At 40.1% G+C, this 22,884-nt stretch overlaps 3 protein-coding genes across 3 annotated transcripts; 1 reads left to right on the top strand and 2 right to left on the bottom strand.

The window, feature by feature from the left end:
- Positions 1-257: 257 nt before the first annotated feature.
- On the bottom strand, positions 258-644 carry LOC137655339 (uncharacterized). The gene has a single exon (XM_068389231.1). The coding sequence runs from the start codon at positions 642-644 to the stop codon at positions 258-260; it is 387 nt and encodes a 128-aa protein (XP_068245332.1).
- A 4-nt stretch (positions 645-648) lies between these two features.
- LOC137655338 (uncharacterized) lies at positions 649-1,578 on the bottom strand. Its single transcript, XM_068389230.1, has one exon. The coding sequence runs from the start codon at positions 1,576-1,578 to the stop codon at positions 649-651; it is 930 nt and encodes a 309-aa protein (XP_068245331.1).
- Positions 1,579-9,381: 7,803 nt separating this feature from the next.
- On the top strand, positions 9,382-11,641 carry LOC137655337 (uncharacterized). The gene is made up of 2 exons (XM_068389228.1): positions 9,382-9,853; positions 11,523-11,641. Exons 1-2 carry the CDS (start codon positions 9,382-9,384, stop codon positions 11,639-11,641), a joined length of 591 nt encoding a protein of 196 aa, XP_068245329.1.
- The last annotated feature ends 11,243 nt before the right edge of the window (positions 11,642-22,884 follow it).

The raw sequence follows: 22,884 nt of genomic DNA, 5'->3' as shown, positions 1-22,884 counted from the left end.
ACACTCGTAGTGCATTCTCGAGCGGACTCCTTTTCTATGAGTCTTTGGGAACGACGTGGTTTCACAGGAGGAATGGTGACTAAGGACTCTCTTTCTAGGTCCTGGCAAAGGGCCACTGGGACAGGGAGAGAGGGGTCACTAACAGTGGGTGGCACTGGACGAAGAAAACGGTGATTACGCCACCACGCACGATCACTAGGGAGACGAATTTGATAGTCTCTTGACTTTCCATGGCCCATGACGATGCCAACTTTGTCTCAACAATGAGAGGTCGGGTCTTGAATACGAACTTGTTGTCCGACGCTCAACTTGGGTAGGGAGTGGCCATGCTGGTCATACTGGGTCTTTACCTGCTCGTAGCGGGTGGCAGCACGGCAGTCACAGTCTTCAGTCTTGACCTGCCACTCATTGGAGAAAGCTTTTGGATGGGCAGGAATACATGACCTGAGAGGCCAGCCATACAGGATCTGGGCAGGGTAGTGTCCTGTAAAGTTAGGAGTATTCCTGAGTTCCAGCAGGCCACGGTCAAAATCTTCATTATCGATGTTGCCCGACTGGTCTGTTTTCAGTATGAGGTGCTTAATTGACTTCCCAGCAGCTTCGGCATGACCATTTGATTGTTGGTAGTGGGGTGAGGTTACCATGTGTCTAACTCTCCATCTCTTCATAAAATCCTTGAACTCTGCGGCTAGTGAACTGTGGCCTTCCATCTGTCCTAAGGCGAAGAGGAACACCAACTTCACGGACGTAGTGGCAAAAAATCCTGATGGTATTAGAAGCGGTAGTATCTCCTTTGCAGGGGACAACAACAGGCCATCCTGATAAGCGATCGACGACGACTAGGAAAGAATTCCCTGCAACAGTAAAGAAGTCAGCTGAAACTGACTCAAAGGGTCTTGTTGGATTGTCGTCATTCAGTAGAGGTTCCTGCTGCTGAGATGGCTGCAATTTCTGACATGCCTCACAAGCTCCGACTGTATTGGTGATGTCAGAATCAATGCCGGGCCAGAAAACTGACTGCCTTGCTCTGTGCTTGGTTGCTTCCACACCCCTGTGGCTGTCATGCAAGTGGGACAAGGTGCGGTGACGAAGGGCGGCAGGAACAACAACTCTTGCTCCATACAGGACGAGGTCACCATTGGCGTAGAGATCTGCACGTAGTTTCCAAAATGGGAGTAAGGAATTTTGCAGGCCATATCTGTTGCTAGGGAATCCTGATGTGCCACAATTGAGTAGACGTGTATACAAAGGATCTGCTCTCGCTGCGTCACCAAGATCCTGAAGTATCCTGTCGGCATCCTGAGCTGAAGACTTGTCTGAAAGAATAACGGTGTTCATGGCTATGACAGTCCGAAGATGAGCAGCAGAAGAGGCACCCAAGATTTTATCCTCCTGTGTAGAGTGGCTGACTGGGGCTCGAGACAATGGGTCTGGAACACAGAGCAACTTCCCAGCATGCCACACAGCTGTAAATATGTAGGGCGAGATCTTCTCCTTGAGGTACTGGAGACGAGAGGTCTCAGTGGCATCCAGTGTATAGCTGTTCAGAATAGGGATGAGGGGCCGGTGATCGGTCATCAGAGTAAAGTGCTGTAGGCCAGCTAGGTATAGCCTACACTTTGACATTGCCCAGACAACAGTTAGCTTCTCGAGCTCAGTAACGTGTGTCTGCATTAGCAAGAAAATGAGAACCACACTGAACTAGACGCAGGTGTCCATTGCCATGGTCCTGCAGGAGAGCATATCCAATGCCGTTGAGGCATGAAGCGTCCGTTTGAAGAAAGACGGGTAGGTCTGGGTTAAAGAGGGCGAGAACTGGTGGACTGATGAGGGCTAACTTGACACATTGAAAGGCTTCATCATGGTCAAAAGTCCAGACAAATGTTCTCTTGGGACTCATCAGGGGGTGTAGAGGTTGGGCTGCAATGGAGATGTCAGGCGTATACTCTGCTAACTGGTTGACCAATCCCATGAACGATCTGAGGTCCATCAGGTTAGCAGGGGTCGGAAAATCCTTGATCGCACTGACTATCTGGTAGTCAGCTGAGATGCCGTCTCCAGAGAGTGTGTATCCGCAGAAGTTCACAGAGAGGGCAGCGACCACAAATTTGTCCTTGTTGAGTGTGATCCCGAACTTCCGGCACCTGTTGAGCAATTTGTGGATACGATGAAGGTGATTAACGTAGTCTTTGTCGTAGAGAAGGAGGTCGTCTATCACCTTAACACAGTTTTGGGCACCTTGAAGGGCCATATCACCTCGCAGGCAGAAGGCATCACCAGTAGCTGTGAAGCCCATTGGTCCTCTGCAATGCATGAACCGACCATAAGGCGTAATAAAGGTGGTTAAATGACGTTCTTCTTCAGCCAGTGCCATCTGCCAGTACTCGTAAAGAGCATCAGCCGTGGTGAAGAAACGAGACCTCCGGTCCACACTATGAATAGCCGTGTAGGGTGTGGGTGAAGGATGGGCTGGACGAGAAACTTGGCTGTTCAGCTTGGTTAGATCGACGGTGATACATACACCTGTTCCTTTCTTGGCGATGACGACGAGAGGGTGGCGCCAAACTGAAGGGTCATCACCAGCTGGTTTGATTATCCCTTGGGCCACCATAGAATCGAGCTCTCCTTTGACTTGGTCATTAAAAGCCAATGGAGGCTGTCTTGGGGTGTGGATGGTGAAAGGCACTGCACCATCCTTTAGGTGGATTCTCATGGGAGGACCAGCCATGGGCTTGAGAGGAGCTGTCTTCAAATCTTCTTTCGAGACCAACACATCTTTAAATTCCATAAGAAATTATTCCCTGGCTGCTGAAGGTGATGTAGTTGCTGAAATGGGCAGGTCCTTGCATCTATTGACATGTTTGACTTCTAAAATGGGTTTGGGGAAGTCTGGAGATATTATGGACAGTTCTTGGCAATGACCATAGGATAAAAGTGGAACTTCCACATTTTTGTGAGCCTTAATCCTGGCAAGACATGATCACTTGCCTAAGGTAACGGTAGCTTGTATATACCTAGAGCAGGTGACATCGGAGATCCATCCGCCGTGAATGTCACATTCAGTGGAGGTGGTTGCAAGCAGCTCCTGGAGATACCCATGGTGTCCAGGTGTTGCTATCCGATAACGGTGATGTAGGCACCTGTCGTTACTCACAATAATGACATGGAAAATCAATTGTTATTGAATATGTTCATGTTGTATATGGAAAATGTTCCTTTATATTACTTTGCGTTAAGTGGAAATGTGCAGGTTTGTGTACAAATGAATGTTTTACTTATATTTAATTGTAATAAGCATTGTTACCAAGGAATATTGTCTTGTGAATAGTTGTATAATTGGTTAACAAAGCGATGTAAACTTTTTGATAGTTTCGTTCGGTTCGTGTTGGTTTGTTGGCTTCGTTCGTTTTGTTGTTTCTTTTGTCGTGAGCGAACAAGGCCGAAGTCGTGGGTTTGGGTGAGAGAGCGAACGTATTATTTTCACGACAGAGGCAGCAGAGGTAACGGCCACAGTTGCTGTCTGTCACTTCTCAAGTCTCAACGTTCGTAGGGTGGTTTGGTAACAGGAGAACTTAATCAGAGTGAAGAGAATTTCACTTTGATTAACAATGCCATTCCTTCCCAGCATTTAATGAAGTGGATGAATTAGTCAACCGAAGTTTGGATGAGTATCATATATTATTTAATTGCCTTGAATGGGATAAATCGCTAGGGATATGCATATCTGTGCGTGGGATTCCGTGACTGGGTAAAATTAAATATATATTAATGGTATCGTGGTTTACCCGTGCCTATTGTAATCCGAGCTTGGCAAAAACTTCATATGAAACTAGTAAGTAATAATTGGGGGGAAAAAGCACAATAGAATATAGTATGTCCTTTTGTCTTTGTAACACAACGCAATGAATTCTTTATGTGGAGAAAGGGTCTTGAGTTCTCTTAAATGAATCTGGTAATTAGTAATTTCTGTAATTGACTGAAGTCATTATATGTTGTTGCTTGTTTGACCCTAATAAGTAGCGATATTTGGTGCCATGACCAGGATATGTCGGCAGTATATTTGGTGTTGTAAGCCAAGTTGGTAAAAGTTTGTAGTACTTGTCCGCGGTATATATGAAGTCGTAAGCCGGTTTGATGAATCTTTAGTGGAAGTCCGCAGAAACATGTTACCGTGTTAACCAGGTTTATGTGAAATTTGCGAGATTTTTCGATAATTTCTTAGTTTCGAAAGCCGATCATAGAATAATTCTTTGGTTTAGTCACATGTATGATTAATACCGTTGGGGATTCTATTGGACATTTACGCAGGGCTCTCTTGCTATTAACTATGTTGTGTTGATGTTTTGCTGGATAATGCCTACTCTCCCTAACCTTGTTGAATCCTTTTGTTTTTGCGCGTTTCTTTAAATTGGTATGCGGTATCCTGCCTACATAACCAGACGTGGTTAACCCGTCTCCTTTTCTCTTTGTGAGGTGCCGCAAGAAACATTAAATACTTTTTTTTTTGCGCTATTTGTAGGTTAGAGGCACTTCAGGCTTGATTAAAACAGTTTCAAATATAAAGTTTGATTAAATTAGTAAGCCCTTGTCCTACTTGCCTTAAGTCTTAAATTTGGTTTTGTTATTTTCCATTACTTTGAATTAATGTAAATTTTCTTTTGTTAGAATATTTCTCGTTTAACAATTTAATAATGAAGTGTAAAGTAGCTATTGTGGGACATTCTCATGTCACCCATATGGAGAGTTGTTTTCATAGTGGTAGATTGGCATTATTGGAACCCTTAGAATATAACTTACTACCTGTGGGCCTAGTATCACTATCTTGTTCATAGGTAGCAATGACTTAGATGTACCAGGAGATAACCCTAACCTGGTGAATAGTATTCACAAAAATATTCTAGGATTGGTAGAGAGTCTACGTACAATCAGTAATTCAGAGGTTTTTGTTATGTGATAGAAATACGTAAAACACCATCTAGAGCCTCTGTCGAAAACTATCAAAAGAGAAAAAACTGTTTAAACAAAAAAGGAAAGTGAGATACGAGAATTAGGGTGATCCCTACTTTATTATCAGAAGGTGATTTAGCCAGAGATGGGATTCATTTCCATCATAAAAGTTACAAGGCGTTGCCTCAACGAATTTGCACTGAGTCAAACAAGTATGTGAAAAGTAAAGGGTGGTAGAAGGTGAGTAGGATCGTGGTTACCCCGTCTTTCCCCTTCAGATTTAGGGCTGGGTTAAGTATGGGACAGGGCCTGCACATTCCACTACACACGTATGATAAAATTTCTCCTTTTCATTGTTTAATTTGGGAGAAAATTATTGGGTGATGAGTCACCTTTGTGAAAATTTGCTAATTTAACTTTTGAACTCAGTTTTTATAGTTGGATGCATATTTATTAATTATTGAAAATTTGAATATATTATATTTGTAATTTCTGAGTTTGGTCTTGTCACAGTGGGAAGATGACCGAAGTGATCGATTCAACTGATATTGATCCTATAACTTCCTTTAGAGATTCTATTTTAAATAATCTGAACAAAGTTCTTGCTTTGGATGAACAAATTTTGGATTTAGTTAAAGAAGAAGAAATGTCTGATGAAATGATAAATCAAGCTGAATATGCAAGAAACGTCCGCACACATATCGGCAAACTCAATAGCTCTATTACTAACAGTTTGAAGTTACTAGATCCGCTAACGTAACCACCGCCACTACCTACAGCCAGTATTAGATTGCCCAAACTGGATCTTCCGCATTACACCAGCGGAAAGACTTGGAACCGATTCAGAAGTTTTCATATTTACGAAGTTTGCTCACAGGAGAAGCTTCGAAATTAATCTTGGGATTTAAATTTGAGGCCGCCAATTATCCACAATTATCTACTTATGGAAAGAGAGATGAAATTAAGCATGTTCTGGTGAGAAGATTGTTAGAAATGGAGTCTCCTGCTGCCAATTATGAATCATTGCAAACTTTCAGAGCTAATTTTAAATGCTCAATAAGATCGCTTGAAAGTGAAAGGCTGAAATTAAATGAGCTTTATGTTATTTTGCTCTATACCAAATTGCCTCAAAGCGCGAGTGAGACTGTGAAGCGTATGTGTGGAGACAATTGGTTGGTATTAGACACCTTTAAGAAATACCTAGAAGAGGAAATTTGCAATCTGAGAACTTTTGTTTCAACTGATGTGAATAAAACAGAAACCCTGTCGTCAATATCTACATTCACGGTAAATTAATCCCAAGCTGTTAGACAGAAAACCAAGGGAAATGTGAATAAGTTCAGTTATCAGCAATCCACAAGATGTGCTCTTTGTGATAAAGAACATTGGTGGACACAGTGCAAAACTTACGCAACCAGAGATGAAAGGTTGAATCGCATCTGAGCTTTACAGTTATGCTTTGTGTGCGCTTCTAAGAAGCATTTTAGTGGGGACTGTGACAAATCAAGTTGCAATACTGGTTGTAAGATGAGACATCATCGCATCTTGTGTGATAGAGACCAAACAAGAAAGCAAAGCAAGAATAAACAAAGTGGTGTACAAGTGGAAACTCTCAGTAAATGAGCAGGACAAACCAAATAAGTCAGGTAAGCAATCCATATTACCAACAGCAACAATTCCCCTGAAAGGGAAGAAAGGTCGCATGGTACGACTTAGAGGGCTGTTGGATACTTGTGCCGAGAGGACATTCATTAAAAGATCGGCTCTAGAGAGACTGCAATATAGGTCCAAAGGAGTTGAAAAGATAGCCTTGAGAGGTTATCTAGCTAGTAAACCTGTTCATGAATACGAGATGATAAGCGTCGCCATACCGCATAAAGGTAAGTTGATAATAATATACTGCATAGTGGTGGATAAGCTGCCAGAATATGCGAAGAAATTCGACGTTAAGAGAAGTTTAAAGTCGTTATGTAAAACTAAGATCAGCTTGGCTGATAAAGATTTTGAATTGCCTGTTGAGAATCAATCAACTATTGAATTGTTAATAGGGGTTGATAATGTTTACAATATTTTGCATCCAGGACTCAAAAGGGTTAGAAACTTAATATTGCTGCTGACCATATTCGGTTATGCGGTGACAGGCACATGTAGTGCTCCCCCCACTAGGGAGACTCAAGTGACAATTTTGAAGCTAGCTGTACAAACTGAAGAAATTGAAGCTACTCATAATGAAAATCCCAAGACTGATCTGGATGCATTGTGGAGTTTGGACAGACTGGGAATAGATTGGAGTGAGTTGCGAGAACAAGTCTTAAAGGACTTTGAGAGCACTATAACCTATTCTGAAATTGATAAACAGTATGTTGTGGCATTGCCGTGGAGAACCAATAGATTCAGATTGAAGACAAATTTTGGTTTAGCCATGAGTAGACTTCGACAGCAGAGCATCAAGTTTCAGAAGGATGTGGATTGCTTGGATCATTATCAGAAAATCTTGCAAGAGCAAGAAGATAGAGGATTCATTAAGAAGGTGATCTATAATAAATCTGATGTGGATTGTCATTACTTGGCACATCATGGAGTGCTTAAAGACAGTGTCACTACTCCAATAAGAATAGTGTTTGATTGCTCATCAAAACAAGGTAAAAATGGATTAAGCTTGAATGATTGTCTATGGACTCGACCACACGTAGCGGCTGATCTACTCAGAGTCCTTCTGCAATTTAGAACTAACACTTTAGCTTGTATTAGTGATATTGAGAAGGCATTTTTAATGATACAGTTGCGTGAAGAAGATCGCAATTATACGTGTTTTTTATGGTTGGAAAATCCAACAGATCCCAATAGTAAATTAATAGTATACAGATTTAGAGTAGTATTATTTGGAGCTACATGTTCACTTTTTCTTCTAAATGCAACCATCAAGCATCACTTGTCCACTGTGGTCTCGTAGTTACCCCAGTCCAATACAGTGGATGTAGTGGAAAGATTGAAGAAAGGTTTGTACGTAGATAATTTGCAATTTACAGCTAATAGTGAATCTGAGTTGATGGGTTTATACTTTAATGCCAACAAAATATTTGCTCAGGCTCACTTATATTTGAAGGAGTGGGTTAGCAATAGCGAGTCTATACAAACTATTGCTGCTGCTTATCAAATTGAAACCAAACAAAAACAAATTCATAAAGTATTGGGATTGAATTGGGATATAATTAAAGACGTCTTAACTATCAATCCAACTCATATTAATAGATCGAGTCAAACAAAGAGAGATATTCTCAGTACTGATGCCCAAATATACGATCCATTGGGATTGCTTCTCCTTGTTACTATGAAAGCAAGGATATTTTTGCAAAAATTGTGAAAGCAACATCTGGATTGGGACGAACGACTCACCAACCTGCTACAAGAGGAATGGAGTGAAATACGCAAGGACTTGGAGAAGTGTTTTAAAATATCTTTTCCTAGGAGTGCTAGCTTAGGAACTGGTGATACCTTACACATATTCTGCGATGCTAGCGAAACTTCATATGGTTGTGTGGCCTATAGAGCAAATGGTGAAAGCTCTAATATAATTTTAGCAAAGGGTAGAGTGGCGCCCATCAAGGAATTGACAATTCTGAAATTGGAACTAATGGCATTGTTGCTAGGAGCAAGAATGATCAAATTTATTATTGACTCCTTTGATGAGAAGGAGTTTAAACAATTATATGTCTGGTCAGACAGTAAAGTCGCCCTTAGCTAGATTGTGTCCAGTAATGTTCTGCCAGTGTTTGTGAGAAACAGAGTAATTGAGATTAACTCTTTGATTCCGGGGTCAGTCCTGTCTTACGTACCCTCATCTGAAAATCCCAGTGATTGGTTGACATGGGGAAAGAGTGCTAAGGTGTTAGCAAAAAACTCCTTTTGGTGGGAGGGACCTCCTTGGTTAAAAAATCACACTCTGCCAATTGATAGGTCATGGGTGGGGTGTACACATATACAGGGTAAACAGAACATTGTGGTCAATGTTGCAGGGGACATAGATGCAACACGCCTGCTGAATTTGGAAAGATTCAGCAGAGCTGGCAAGGTCTTTAAGACCATAGCTTGGATAATGCAATTTGTAAAGAATTGCAAACTATATCAACCAATGACAGACAAACTAGTAGTTTGACTCTGGAAGAGTTACAAGAAGGAAAGGTCAAAACAATTGTTCTCATGCAGAGAGAGTACTTTCCAGAAAAATATAAAGCCCTGAAGAGGGAGGAAACAAACCCAAAATTGACATTAATTCGCCAGTTGAATTTGTTTTTCGATAATAATGTAATGAGATGTAGAGGCAGGTTGGTACACGCAACACTGCCTGAAGAAGTCAAATTTCCTATTTTATTGCTAAAGGGTTGTGTTCTGAGTAAGTTAATAATAAGACGACATCATGTGATGCAAGCACACATGGGGGTGAACGCTACTGTAACTAGTGTAAGACAGAAGTTCTGGATACCACAGCTGCGACAACTGGTCAAGAGCGTGCTACATCATTGGGTGATCTGTAAGAAGGTTCAAGGAAAACCATATAGAACTAATATAATGCCCCCATTGCTGGAATTCCGGGTACAACGGAAACAGCCTTTTAGCGTTACGGGGGTGGATTACACCGGAGCGTTAAGGATAAAGGAAGGGAAGCAAAATCCGGAGGTGTATGTCATACTATTCACATGCCAGATCACTAGCGGTATACATCTGGAAGTAGTCAGAAATCAGTCCGCTGACTCGTTCCTCATGGCCTTCCGGAAGTTTAGCAGCTGTAAAGGCTTTCCTTCACTAATGTTGAGTGACAACGCCACTACTTTCGTAGCAGCATCTGAATATCTGAAAATGATGGCAGATAGCCCCCTTTTTCAAAACCATCTGGAGAAAATAGAGTGTAAGTGGAAATTTATACCAGCAAGAGCACCTTGGTTTGGTGCAATCTAGGAGAGATTGATCGGACTATTGAAGACCTGTATGAAGAAGGTAGTTGGTCGAGCTCTTCTCAGTTATGATGAATTATCCTGCATTTTGGAGGAATTGGAATCTATCATAAATGAGAGGCCACTAAGCTACACATCGGGGGACCTTGATCAGAAGGAGATTTTAACACCTAATCACCTGATCTTGGGTAGAAAATTAAGATCTTTTCCCAAGGAAACGATTAATTGGGAGGAGGTATCTGAAGATCCATTGTTTAGTAAAACTGAAAATGTAGAAAAGAGATTCCTTTACATATCCAAATTGTGTGATCAATTATGGAAAAGATGGGAACATGAATATTTGATTTCTTTAAGAGAGACTCATTGAATTGGAGTCCAACATAATTCTTAGCCCAAAATAGATGTCGTCCTCGTACATGATGAAGGGCCAAGAAACAAATGGAAGTTGGGTCAGGTGATTCAGGTGCATGTGGGGTCTGACAATGTAGTTAGGGTAGCTACCCTCAAAACCTTCCATGGCCAGATCATGCGTCCCTTTGTGAAGTTGTACCCGTTAGAGTTGTGGCAAGAAGGTGGGACTCCTGATCCTGCCAAAATTCCTGAAGTGAGTACCCGACCATCCAGGAAGGCTGCTCGGATGGCTGCAGAAACTAGAAAAGATTAGATTCAAAAGGGACTGTTGTAAATACTTGTATATTATAACTTTTTGTGGCAGGGAATATGTCGTTACTTACAATAACGACATGGAAAATCAATTGTTATTGAATATCTATGTTCATGTTGTATATGGAAAATGTTCCTTTCTATTACATTGCATTAAGTGGAAATGTGCAGGTTTGTGTACAAATAAATGTTTTATTTATATTTAATTGTAATAAGCATTGTTACCAAGGAATATTGTCTTGTGAATAGTTATATAATTGGTTAACAATGCGATGTAAATTGTTTGATAGTTTTGTTCGGTTCGTGTTGGTTTGTTGGCTTCATTCGTTTTGTTGTTTCTTTTGTCATGAGCGAACGAGGCCGAAGACGTGGGTTTGGGTGAGAGAGCGAACGGGTTTGGGTGAGAGAGCGAACGTATTATTTTCACGACAGAGGCAGCAGAGGTAACGGCCACAGTTGCTGTCTGTCGCTTCTCAAGTCTCAACGTTCGTAGGGTGGTTTGGTAACAGGAGAACTTAATCAGAGTGAAGAGAATTTCACTTTAACGATGCCATTCCTTCCCAGCATTTAATGAAGTGGATGAATTAGTCAACCGAAGTTTGGATGAGTATCATATATTATTTAATTGCCTTGAATGGAATAAATCGCTAGGGATATGCATATCTGTGCGTGGGATTTCGTGACTGGGTAAAATTAAATATATATTAATGGTATCGTGGTTTACCTGTGCCTATTGTAATCTGAACTTGGCAAAAACTTCATATGAAACTAATAAGTAATAATTGGGGGGGAAAAAGCACAATAGAATATAGTATGTCCTTTTGTCTTTGTAACACAACGCAATGAATTCTTTATGTAGAGAAAGGGTCTTGAGTTCTCTTAAATGAATCTGGTAATTAGTAATTTCTGTAATTGACTGAAGTCATTATATGTTGTTGCTTGTTTGACCCTAATAAGTAGCGATAGCACCTGTGTCGGGTAACATCTTGATGCGAGAGTTAATATCGCCAGATGACAAGAGGACACAGATAGGTTTGGGCGCCTTGGAGATGGTGGAAGGCGATCCTAAGCAACGATAGCTGGTCCATGAATCTTGTTGTTTGTTGGACACTGCAGAAGCACCACTGTTGCTTGAAAATCTGTCTAGATGACCATTTCTCTTGTTATCCTTACAGCATTTATCGAAGTGTCCAATACATTGACAATGACGGCACTGGACTTTGCTGACAGGACACTTCAACGTCCTGGACCAATGGCCAACACGGTCACAGTTTTTGCAGGTACTGCTGGCAGCAGGGCATTTATCAGGTTCGTGCTGATGGCATAATACTGGCATAAAACGGCTAGCTTAGAGGACTTCGGCGAAGGTGGAAGCTTCCCGCTTGATTTCTTGCTTCTCCTGTAGGCTGAAACAGCATACAACTGGCTGGGTGGGCCACGTATGGCAGAAGTTGCAGTTTTAGCTGCCTCATACGATCGACAGGTTGTGTTGAAATCTTGTAGAGGAGACTTGGCGTCCAAGGCAATCAACTTTTGAACCAACTCTGCATCTCGAATACCCATCAAGATAATCATTTTCAGTTGGGTCTCTTTACATGCAGCGGCATTACCCGGGCACAAATCAACTTCTTCTGCGATGTGTCGAAGTCTCACGTATAAATCAGCAAAAGATTCTTCTTCCATTTGCTTACAGCCAGGGCCGAATTACCGCATAGGCAAACTAGGCATTTGCCTAGGGCCCCGCACATTTGGGGGGTTCAGTGGCTCATCCAAGACTGCGCACATGGTGCAAGTACAAAGGGGTCCCTACCTAAAAAGTTCAGGTGTTTGGAGAGTAAAATTGATTTTTAAAAATTAATCATAACAAAAATAAATAATGAAATAAAATAAAATAAAAATAAATAAACCTAACCATAGATGGCAACACTCAACACGCCTTTGATTACATCAGAACGGTTGTGTTTTCCCGCTAATGGGTGAGTATGGGAGATTCCTCTCCAATTTTCTGTAGTAATTACACGTTATCTAGACTTGTACTGTGACAAATTAACTGAAGTGTTGTTGATAGACATTGATTTGTTTTTGCCTCTAAATGTTAGGGGAGGTACCTGATAGGGTTACTTGACCAGTAAAGACGCATGGACCAGTAAAGACGAATCTTTGAAAAAAATACTATAAGAAAACTTAAAAACGCAAACTGACTTCCATTTGTAGGTTTTAAAAGCACTTTGTCCTGTCTTTAAGTCTTTATCATTTCAATAACAGATCTCTATTACTCTAGAAGTTATTGAGGTCAAAGTGCAAAAATTTTGCAAACCATGCAATTTCTTAGCAAAATGCTAAGGATTTGCTATTTTACTATTAGTGCTACCGCTGTTTACACAGCTATTTAGGTACTGATTTTTCTATTTCAGGGTGTTGAAAATTTATCTAGGGAGCAAATGACGTCCAGAAAAGCATTGGAATTGGAGAAAATCTGGCTTTCCCGTGCAATTTCAGTATGATTTCTGTTCAAGTAAATTGCCTAGCCTTGTTGACCATTGAGTCTGATCTAACAAGAAATATTGATTTCCAGAGTATAATTGATGATTTTGCCAATATGAAATCCAGAAAGAAATTTATTTAAGAAGTGCCTGTGAAGTTGATATATGTACATGCATGATTTAATTATAATCACAAAAAGGGACTGTAGAGGTTATGTTAAATACCAAAGGTGTGTATGATGCTATTGCTTTAGTAACCTAGGATTCTTCTGTTTCTTTTCTTTAAACATATAATTAGATAAGCGTAAGGGTAAATAATAATGAAAATGGAATTATTATGTTAAAGGAAATGGGTATAAGATGGCAAAGATTTAATTATCTAGAAATACTGTACTTTGAGTTTCTATTTTTGATATGAATGATTTACTGATTATTATAGGCTTAATGGCAAAATGTGATATAAACGGAATGATAATAGTGGCTGTGTTGAATGTAATAGGTGTAGGGTTATAAGTCATTACTTTATCTAACAATTCTTTACTTTCTTGAGTTTATATGATTTGATAGTCTTATGCATGATGCAATGATAACAATAATGGTCAGTGATATATAAAGGGAATGATACTGCTGTAGTGGTTATGCTGAAAATAGTAGGTACATGATGTCACTACTTTAATAGCCTAATCTAGTAATACTATGCTGTCTTGAGCTTATTCTCTTTAAAATGCATGATTTAACAAGATAGTTATAATGGCTGTTGGTATATGGTTTTGGTTGCCTTGATGTACTTTCCCTATTAAATTTAATCTAAATAGCCAGAATGTATTTAATTAGACCTTAAACAGGCTCACACCGACACGCCCCACCCCACCCCCAAGCTGGAAGGGGTTGCTTCGCTTACCCGAAACTCAAAGGGGCCCCGCCAACCTGAATAGCCTAGGGCCCGGAGACTTCTTAATCCGGCCCTGCTTACAGCTAAGCAACTCTCTTCGGTGAAGGACTTCATTCCTCAATTCATTTACATGAAACTGTAGAGCATCCAGGACTTCGTCTACTGACTTATCTGTAGAGGGAGAAATCTGCATTGTGTGTTCTAAGACACGGTGTGTCTCAAGGGTTAAACACTTCCTCATCTGGATCATTTGTTTTTCACGTGGAAGCTTAGAAAGATCCACCATAACGGCATAGTCATCCCACCGACGTCTTCTTTCTCTGAACATTTGGAATGTTGCATCTGCCTTCAGTGGAGGTGGCGTTTGGGCTGTTGCCTTCTGTGGAGGTGGAAGAGCTAGTTGATTGGAGTTAGAATTCACCTCTGGGCCAGGTGTATGGTTGCCTGGATGAGAATGGACAATCAGGGTAAGAGTTTGAATGAGAGCAGTAAACCTCGTATTTTCTTCTTCTCTTCTAAGATCATCCTCTTTTAGGCGAATTGCTTCTTGTTCCCTTCTTCTTTCTTCTTCCCGTTGTCCTCCTTGTCTTCTCGCTTCGTCTTCCCTTCTTCTTCTTATTTATTTAATATAAACATTTTTCTAAAGAGTTATAATCTGCTCGCTTAATTTGATGTTATATGAATGATATTGTGAACTACATTACACTTTTGATGACCTCCTTTATTATAAGCGATATAAATTCATTTCGTTTCGTTTAAATGACAGAAGTTCAACTGCAGAACAGTGCATGCTACAACAGCGAATTAGAACTTCAGAAACATCTGCCCTTTGAATATATGTAAACATCATATCGCCTTCATGATTAGAACGTTTATAAGGAACAAAAACTCTACCAAAAATCTCGTAGAGTTTATCGATGATATGAAAAAAGATAGTTTTCCATTATACTAAATACCAAAGTCAGCAGGACATAAGCCTCATCCTATTACTGTGAATATATAATCATCAGTTTGTGTTGTCCCTTTGAACTTGAACCTATACCGGTAGTTCTGGTGTTTTTGTGCTTTTCCATTTAATGTCTTATCTCGGATACATTAGTTATAAATTTCAATTTATACTATATTTTCCACTAACCTTACTTCGTTAAATCTTAATCTATTGGTTTATTATTTATGTAAACTTTCTGTTTTCGCAACCCATAAAAATTACATTTAACTTGTCTAAATAATTTCACGTTCTCCTTCACAAATTTTCAAGTTATTTTTTGTTTTTTTCTTTTATTATTTTTTTTTCTGTACTTGGGTATCCTTAATTTTCTATTCCTTTTCTTTACTATTTGAGCCTAAAGGAACCGAATAGTAAGAGAATAACTCTAATCCAAGACGGATGAAGAGTCCCTAATCTTTGTATTCTTTCTCAATCCTGAAATATTCTCATCTTATTTTCTCATCTTCCTTTTCTTTGCCGTTACTTCTACCGTCCTTTTTGCAAGTGGCATTGCCGCTATTGTTTCCTCCCCGTTCGTTGATGTCGGAGGAAGCAGTAAATCTGAATATGTATTGATACAAATGATGTTGCAATGGAGGCGGTTGAAGTCAGTCCCTTTGTTTGTCACAACCTTAACATTATCTGCCCTCGAACAAGGTAAAACACTTCTTACGATTTGTTTCTTCGATCTTTCGCTTCCAGATCCTCATTATATCTTTATGTACTTTGCTTCCATTTTTCTCTGCTTAAGTAATAAGATTTTTTGCTTTGTTATTTGGTTCAATTAAAAGAAAGATCTTTTTTATTAGCTGAAGCTATTGCAGTGCGGCGAAAATAAAAGACGAATATGAGACTATGAGCAACTCTTCTTGATAATTGGATGAATAAGAGCTTATGGAGTATCGTTCTCTGATTTATTTTAATCGGTATCCCATTTATAGTTGTGGCATTTGCACATCAAGATCACGAGTTAAAAGAGCTATGACTAACATCATATACGTTTCGAGAAAGCCATTGATTCAGAGAGAGAGAGAGAGAGAGAGAGAGAGAGAGAGAGAGAGAGAGAGAGAGAGAGAGAGAGAGAGAGATTTCGTTACCTTACTTTTGATGCTTAGTTCTTACGTAAAGAAAAAATGTTAGCAAGAAAATAGTTCAAGTAATCATCATCTCCTACGCCTATTGACGCAAAGGGCCTCAGTTAGATTTCGCCAGTCGTCTCTATCTTGAGTTTATAAATCAATTTCTCCATTCATCCTCTCCTACTTCGTGCTTCATAGCCCTCAGCCATGTAGGTCTGGTTCTTCCAAGTTTCCTAGTGTTTTGGGAAGCCAAATTAAATGTTTGTTGAACTAATCTCTCTTGAGGAGTGCGAAGAACATGACCAAACCATCTCCAACTACCCCTCACCATGATCTCATCCACATATGGCACTGAAGTAATCTCTCTTATCGTTACATTTCTAATCCTGTTCGGCCATTTAACTCCCAATATCCTTCTGCGGGCTTTGTTTTCCGATTTACAAAATCTGTTGGACATTGTTTCATTGTCAAACCGTGACTTATGTCCATACAGTAACACTGATCTTACTAAACTGATATATGACCTGATTTTTAAATATAACTTCAGGCGATTTGATTTTCCCGGTCAGGAAAAGGATTGGAAGGAAGTCCATTTGACATTTTCAGTAGGAAAATTAGACAAGGACGTCGCAAGTCGACAATTCAAGGTATGTCTCCCTAAATTGTCTGAGTTGCTCTTGTGTAATAAACAGGAGTCAAAGGAGAGACTTGCGACATCCCTTTCTTTACAAAACTACATGGAGTTGTGTTCAACCTACGCGAGTACCCCAGACATGCTCATGGTCATAGCCAAAATGCATATGGCCATCTTGGTGAAGGACCTTTACGCCTTTATGAAGGCTAGGGAACAGTAAAACACGAAACAAGGAAGCCAATATCTTCCAACATCTGGGGTAAAGACCTCTTCCCACACGAGGTCACTAAGGAAGTAATTAAGAACACCACCGTGGAGAACATAGGTCTTCTCCAAAAATGGGGCATTCTTTCAAAGAGAAAATCTTCTATGGTTGTGGGTCCCCAATCTAAAAAGAAGATTGGAAATGCTGGAAATATCCTGGCTGCTCAACAACATCCCACTATTCCAGTGACCACGATGCTACAGGCAGATGGTCAAAAGTCTAAGCCTACTGACTACTCGAAGCATAAAGATGCTTCGGCTAGGAGGAACTTTCCCTCAGGATCACAGGACCTTCGATCCTTCGGTCCAAAGCCTATTCAAGATGAGCCATTGATGGGAAACAGAAATGTCCCTACCATCATTTCCTTACCTTCTCCTACAGTTCAAAACCCTCCTGGAGGAGTATACCTGAGAGCTATAGGGCATACAGGTAGTAAGAAAACTTTAGCTCATCGAGTTCCAGGGAAGGCGGCTTCGTGTTCACGAGAAGGACTCAAGATATCAATGAGCCATTCTGAACTTGTCGCCACTCAACAAGTTCATAAAAAACAGCAGTTCTGAATGTTAATTATATTATGATCATCATCATAATAGTTTGTATTTATGTGGTTATAGTAATATTCCAGTTAATGAAATTCATATACATGTTAAGTTGGATAAATAATGGGGATTGTATTTAGTAATATTGTAACTTTTAGACAATTCGGAGTCACTGAACATGTTGCTTTAGTTAGAAGTGGCATTTGTAGTGACTGTCGGATTGCTCCAAGGATAAGAGACTGTCGGAAAAATCTCCCATCCTTGGGATTTTCTTAGTTGTACTTTTCACCGCCTCAGTTGTCATTTGTTGTGATTATTGTTGGGTAATTTCCATTCGTGATTGACATATCATTCATGTCATAGGATGCAGTGTTATTTTTTGGTGTAAATTATAATTTGCTGGTTCTGCATTTTTTATGAAATTTTATTAGTAAACTTTTCATTAATGTTCGTATTGTCATTGTATTCGGGGACATAATGAGGATACAGGCACGAGATAATGTAATGGTCTGATACAGAAAATCCTTCAAGCAAATTCTTTATGTTGGTGTGGGGAAGCAGTGCAGGACGGTGTTATGACTGACAAGTGTCGATGGCAGTGTATAGACGAATGGCGTATTCAATTAATTACCATGGCTAAGAATGGGCGGTCACAGTGTAAGTTGAGAGGGTATGAATTTGTCGTGTGCTGTTCATTTTGTATTATTGTTATTCTTTGCATTATTACTATGTATTATTGTTAATGTATTATGTATTATCAAATGTGATGTTATTAAATGTATGGTTGTTAAATGTGGTGGAAAATTGTTTGGGATACCTATTTATATTGTCATGCTTTACAGGCTGAATCAGATCAATAAAAGATACAGCAAGGCAGCCCGAGTTGTTATATATCCTGCACTACATTAATTCTTCTGAACATAAGGACCTTGTTCCAATTAAGGGTGTTCGTAGTCTTGTCAGACCTGAAAGGTGTCCTTCGGAACCTTCCAGTCAACCAACCCCCCTTCCTCCTATCTAGAATTCATGTTACAGAGAGTAACATTCATCCTAAGGAAGATATGTGTCGGACTCATAGTTCTAAGTATCTTCAAAGGATTGACGAACTTAATCACTTCAAATTTAAGCCTAGAAATAATTCAGGTATTAATATACCTGATTAAGAGGCTGGAGTGGGCAACACCCGAAGTGTCCGGCCAATGGGCATTCAAGAGATGACCCGGTTCCTGGGACATCACGGATGCAAGATAGGCTTCTAGAAGTCTCGACTTTCTCCAGCTCAGGGGTTTCGATGTTTTGAAAAACCATCGAAGCCCTCAGTCACATCAACTCTCCTCTCCTTTGGAAATATAAAAGGAGCTTGTGAGGTCTGTCAAGAGACAAAGGTATTCAGTCAGAATACCAAAACGCCAACAGGAAAAAGCGCTAAACTTTCCCCAGTTCGCGATAGTGACAGACCTGGTGCTAAGGGCACACCGGAAAGATGCGTTAAGAGCTTGGAGAAAACACGCATCAAACGCTTGAAGAGATAAAAAAAGACTGAGATCGGTCCCTCTTTAATCGCTTCTCTAACAGAAATTAGAGCATGAAAGTCCCAAGACTGCTGGTCCTTTCATGGGTGGGGAAGCCCATCCACACATATCAGGCTCCCTATGACTGATCTGGGACACCGAAGCGATAATAAGACGTCACATTCGAACGTCTCATTCAGTCTTGGTGAAGTTACCCATCCCTCTCTTAAACGGACGGCATCTACCAGCAGTTCATTTACAACTGATCCACGATGTGACAGTGGATACTCTATTTCGATACAAACCGATAGAGTTGGAATGGTCCATGGGCGCAGACATATTCCCTCCCAGATGGGAACAAGTCCCAGAACTGCAATTCGACCTCTTCATCACGAGCGTCTTCAAGAAACTACCTCGCTATATAGCCCCATACGAGGATCCTCTAGTGGGGCTGATAGACTAGATGAGGCTGGTCCTAGCTCTGACCCTAGGTACATTTCCGAAGATTCAGAAATTAACTGCCTTTGTTTTATCACAGAGAACCCAAACCCTTCATTTCATGATTTTCTCGCTCTAGCGGTTAGAAAAAGGTTTGGGATCTCAAAAGGCAATATAGAATTCTTAGAAGAATACAAGGCTAAGTCAACTAGAAGACAATATGAGTCATCCTGGAAAAAGTGGGTTGCGTTTGTCAAAGCATAAGGACCGAAAGAAATTTCAATGAACTTCTGTCTGTCCTTCTTTGTCTACCTTCAAAGCCAAGGTCTGACGGCCAATACAATAAATATGTGCATAATCAGTCTTGACTAGGCCTCTCCTATATGCCTTTCAAGTGGAACTGGCGAATGAAATCATTAATAAGATTCAGAAGGCATGTGCTAGGCTTAAGCCCCGGTACCACCAAAGCCCATCTCTTGGTCTTTGGATAAGGTCTTACATTATGCCTCATCTGTGGAGATTGTTCTCTTAAGGATCTAACCCAAAAGGTTATTTTTCTGTTCGCTATCGCCTCCGGGGCTAGAGTTAGTGAAATAGCGGCCCTATCCAGAGATGAGGGTCACATTCAGTTCACGGAAGTGGGAGAACTGAATCTATCTCCTGATCCATCCTTTCTCGCTAAAAACGAGCTACCCATTAAGAGGTGGGGTCCCTGGAGAATCTGCCCTCTGAAGGAAGATGTCTCTCTATGTCCTGTAGAGTGTCTAAAGGTCTATCTTCGTAGAACTTCAGACTTCAGGGGAGGACAGCTCTTTAAAGGAGAAACTTCTGGATCAAATTCATCCCTAAAACAACTAAGGGCGAAGCTCACCTACTTTATTCGTAGAGCGGATCCGGACAGTACTCCCGCAGGTCATGATCCGAGAAAGATTGCTTAATCACTGAACTTCTTTCAGCATATGGACTTTTAGCGCCTTCGTTCATACACTGGATGGAAATCATCCAGAGTGTTTTACAAACACTATGCAAAACAAGTGCATGAACTGAAACACTTGGTAGTGGCGGCAAGTAGTGTATAAAAACCTGCCCCCTAATTACTGTAGTAAACAGTTTTTGGTTTGGGACCTCACATGTCCTCGCACATGTAACGGATGAGAATCATCCAGAGTGTTCTACATACACTATGCTAGACAAATCCATGATCTGAATCAATATGTGGTGACGCCAGGTAGAATATTTAACCTGCCGTCTAATTCTACGATGAACAGCAAATTGACTGGGACTGTCAATTTAAGGGAGAAGAGGTCACCCTTCTAAGGTGTGACTTCTTTTAATTAAGTGTTACCATGATAACACTGGCTCTGTTCAAAATCCCAGGTGTGGAATTATACAGATAGCACTAGTGCTGGTGTACGAAGTACACAGTGCAGATAGAAGTAACCAGTACAGGAATTATGAAGAGAAATTGTTTTATAATTTTCTTCAGTCTGAGAGTGGCACTCATCATTTCTTCGTTCAAGAAGGAAATATAGTCTCTGTACTTGTTACAGGTATAATCTCATTGTCATACTGCATTCGTTTTACTGAACATCTTTTAGTCATTTATTAGTAATAAATGTCTATTAGAATGTAGTGCGTCCACCTTCGCCAGACAATTGTATGTATACATGCCAGAGTTCTTCAACTTACCAAAGTAAGTATCCCTCATATATTTGTATGCATCAAATAATAGATATGAGACACTGATGTTATTTTAGCAAATATACAACTATGAGACTATTTATATATTCAGTGTGTACTTATGTTTGGTCATACTATGTATGTTAACCTCAAGATCCCTTTTCTACTGTCTAGAATCACTCATCCCTGTAGGAGGCAGGAAGTACTAACAATGGTTATGATTAGTGATGGGGACGAATAACGGTAACGTCCCTTGTCTCATGTGGTCCCCATGACCATACAAAAGGTTGCTATAAGGTTAAGGCACTGATTAAAAATCCACAGATACACTAATGCTCTGGTATGCTTCCATCACGATGACATGGCTTGAGCCTAAAAGACGGACGCGAAAAATCTATTTTTGGGTGAGATGGCCATGTCGTCCTGATGGACCCACCCATCTCTTCTAAAAGAAAAGATCTTCACAGTATCCTTCCCGTGGTACTGTATCTGTAACACCAGGCTCAATGCTACAAGGAATGTCCGCCGCAGTGGGAATGGCACTGTTGTATTCCCAATAGTATTACGTGAGCGGGGAGAGCCTTTGGACGGCTCCCTTTTGCCACATCCTCCTCGAAGCCAAAACGCTGTTTGGGGTGCAGATTGCTATGGAGGCGTGTCAAGAATGCGTCCGCTGATATTATGCAATATCCTTTGGAGAAATTTTAAGGATGTTCGTGCCAGGAGTTAGAATTCTGTATACCTAAAGGTAAAATTCTCTGGGAATATCACTGTAGTACACATATCCCTTAGGAAGCTACTTTAAGGAACTTCCATCAGGATGACATGGCCATCTCACCCAAAAATAGATTTTTCGCTTCGCTCAAAATCTGTTATATATATATATATATATATATATATATATATATATATATATATATATATATATATATATATATATATATATAAAATGTATATACATACATATATATATGTCAATAATAGCCAGTCAATTAGTTTACGAGTCCACAATTTACAAAATATGGTACAAATCTTCTGTGACATCCTCTATACAGCTTCACTTAACTCTGTCGAGACTATGATCAGTAGCTAATATAACAAACATTTCAGTATAAGTAATAAGGATAAAATTAAGCTAAATGAATGTCTGAAATAAGTATTCTGTCACAATAAAAGCCTTTTACTCCGATGTGGGGTTTAATATTGAAGGGTAGGGGTGATAGCAAAATGTGTAGTAAATAAGTAAATCATCATCATCATATCTTATCGCACCAACATTGTATCCACTGCATAGCAGCTTGATTACATTAGTGGAGTCCAAATCTGTAGGGATTGACTCCTGTTCACACCCACAAGTATGTGGTCCATTGGCTGAATGCTATGCTCTAGTGAGCACCCAACAGAGAAGGTGAGACCCCACTTACGAAGATTGGCTCGTCCTTCCAACTCTAGCTCTCGCTCGATTAAGAGTAACTCGATCCTTTCTTACAAAGTTTGACCCATTGGGAAGAGACTAACGTGGGCTCTGGACAAGATTAGAATGTGCTATTTGTGACAGCATAGTGATTTACAGACAGCCTTATTCAGGGTACCTATCACACTCTAGTCATACGACTGTACATTTACTTAAGCTTTCTTTGGGATAATTCGAATAGTTCGAATCTCGGGTAATTTTTTCTTCAGGACAGATTTTCTAGGCTTTCAAGTTGACTTTGTTGACGTTGTTAAAGAATGAGTCAATTTACGTAAGGGATAACCAAATGCAATAAAAAAATAGAAAGAGAAAATTATCTGAATAAAAAAAAATTGAAAG

The sequence above is a fragment of the Palaemon carinicauda genome, chromosome 16 (assembly GCF_036898095.1).
Source record: "Palaemon carinicauda isolate YSFRI2023 chromosome 16, ASM3689809v2, whole genome shotgun sequence".
NCBI lineage: Eukaryota > Metazoa > Arthropoda > Malacostraca > Decapoda > Palaemonidae > Palaemon > Palaemon carinicauda.
Note: the sequence above shows the minus strand (reverse complement) of the source record. Positions and strands in the feature narration are given on the sequence as shown.

Coding starts and splice junctions, on each gene's coding strand:
- LOC137655339 (XM_068389231.1), bottom strand. CDS start 644: ATGGTAACCTCACCCCACTACCAACAATCAAATGGTCATGCCGAAGCT.
- LOC137655338 (XM_068389230.1), bottom strand. CDS start 1,578: ATGACCGATCACCGGCCCCTCATCCCTATTCTGAACAGCTATACACTG.
- LOC137655337 (XM_068389228.1), top strand. CDS start 9,382: ATGGGGGTGAACGCTACTGTAACTAGTGTAAGACAGAAGTTCTGGATA. Junction 9,854..11,522: donor CCATCTGGAGAAAATAGAGT/GTAAGTGGAAAT, acceptor CCTAATAAGTAG/CGATAGCACCTGTGTCGGGT.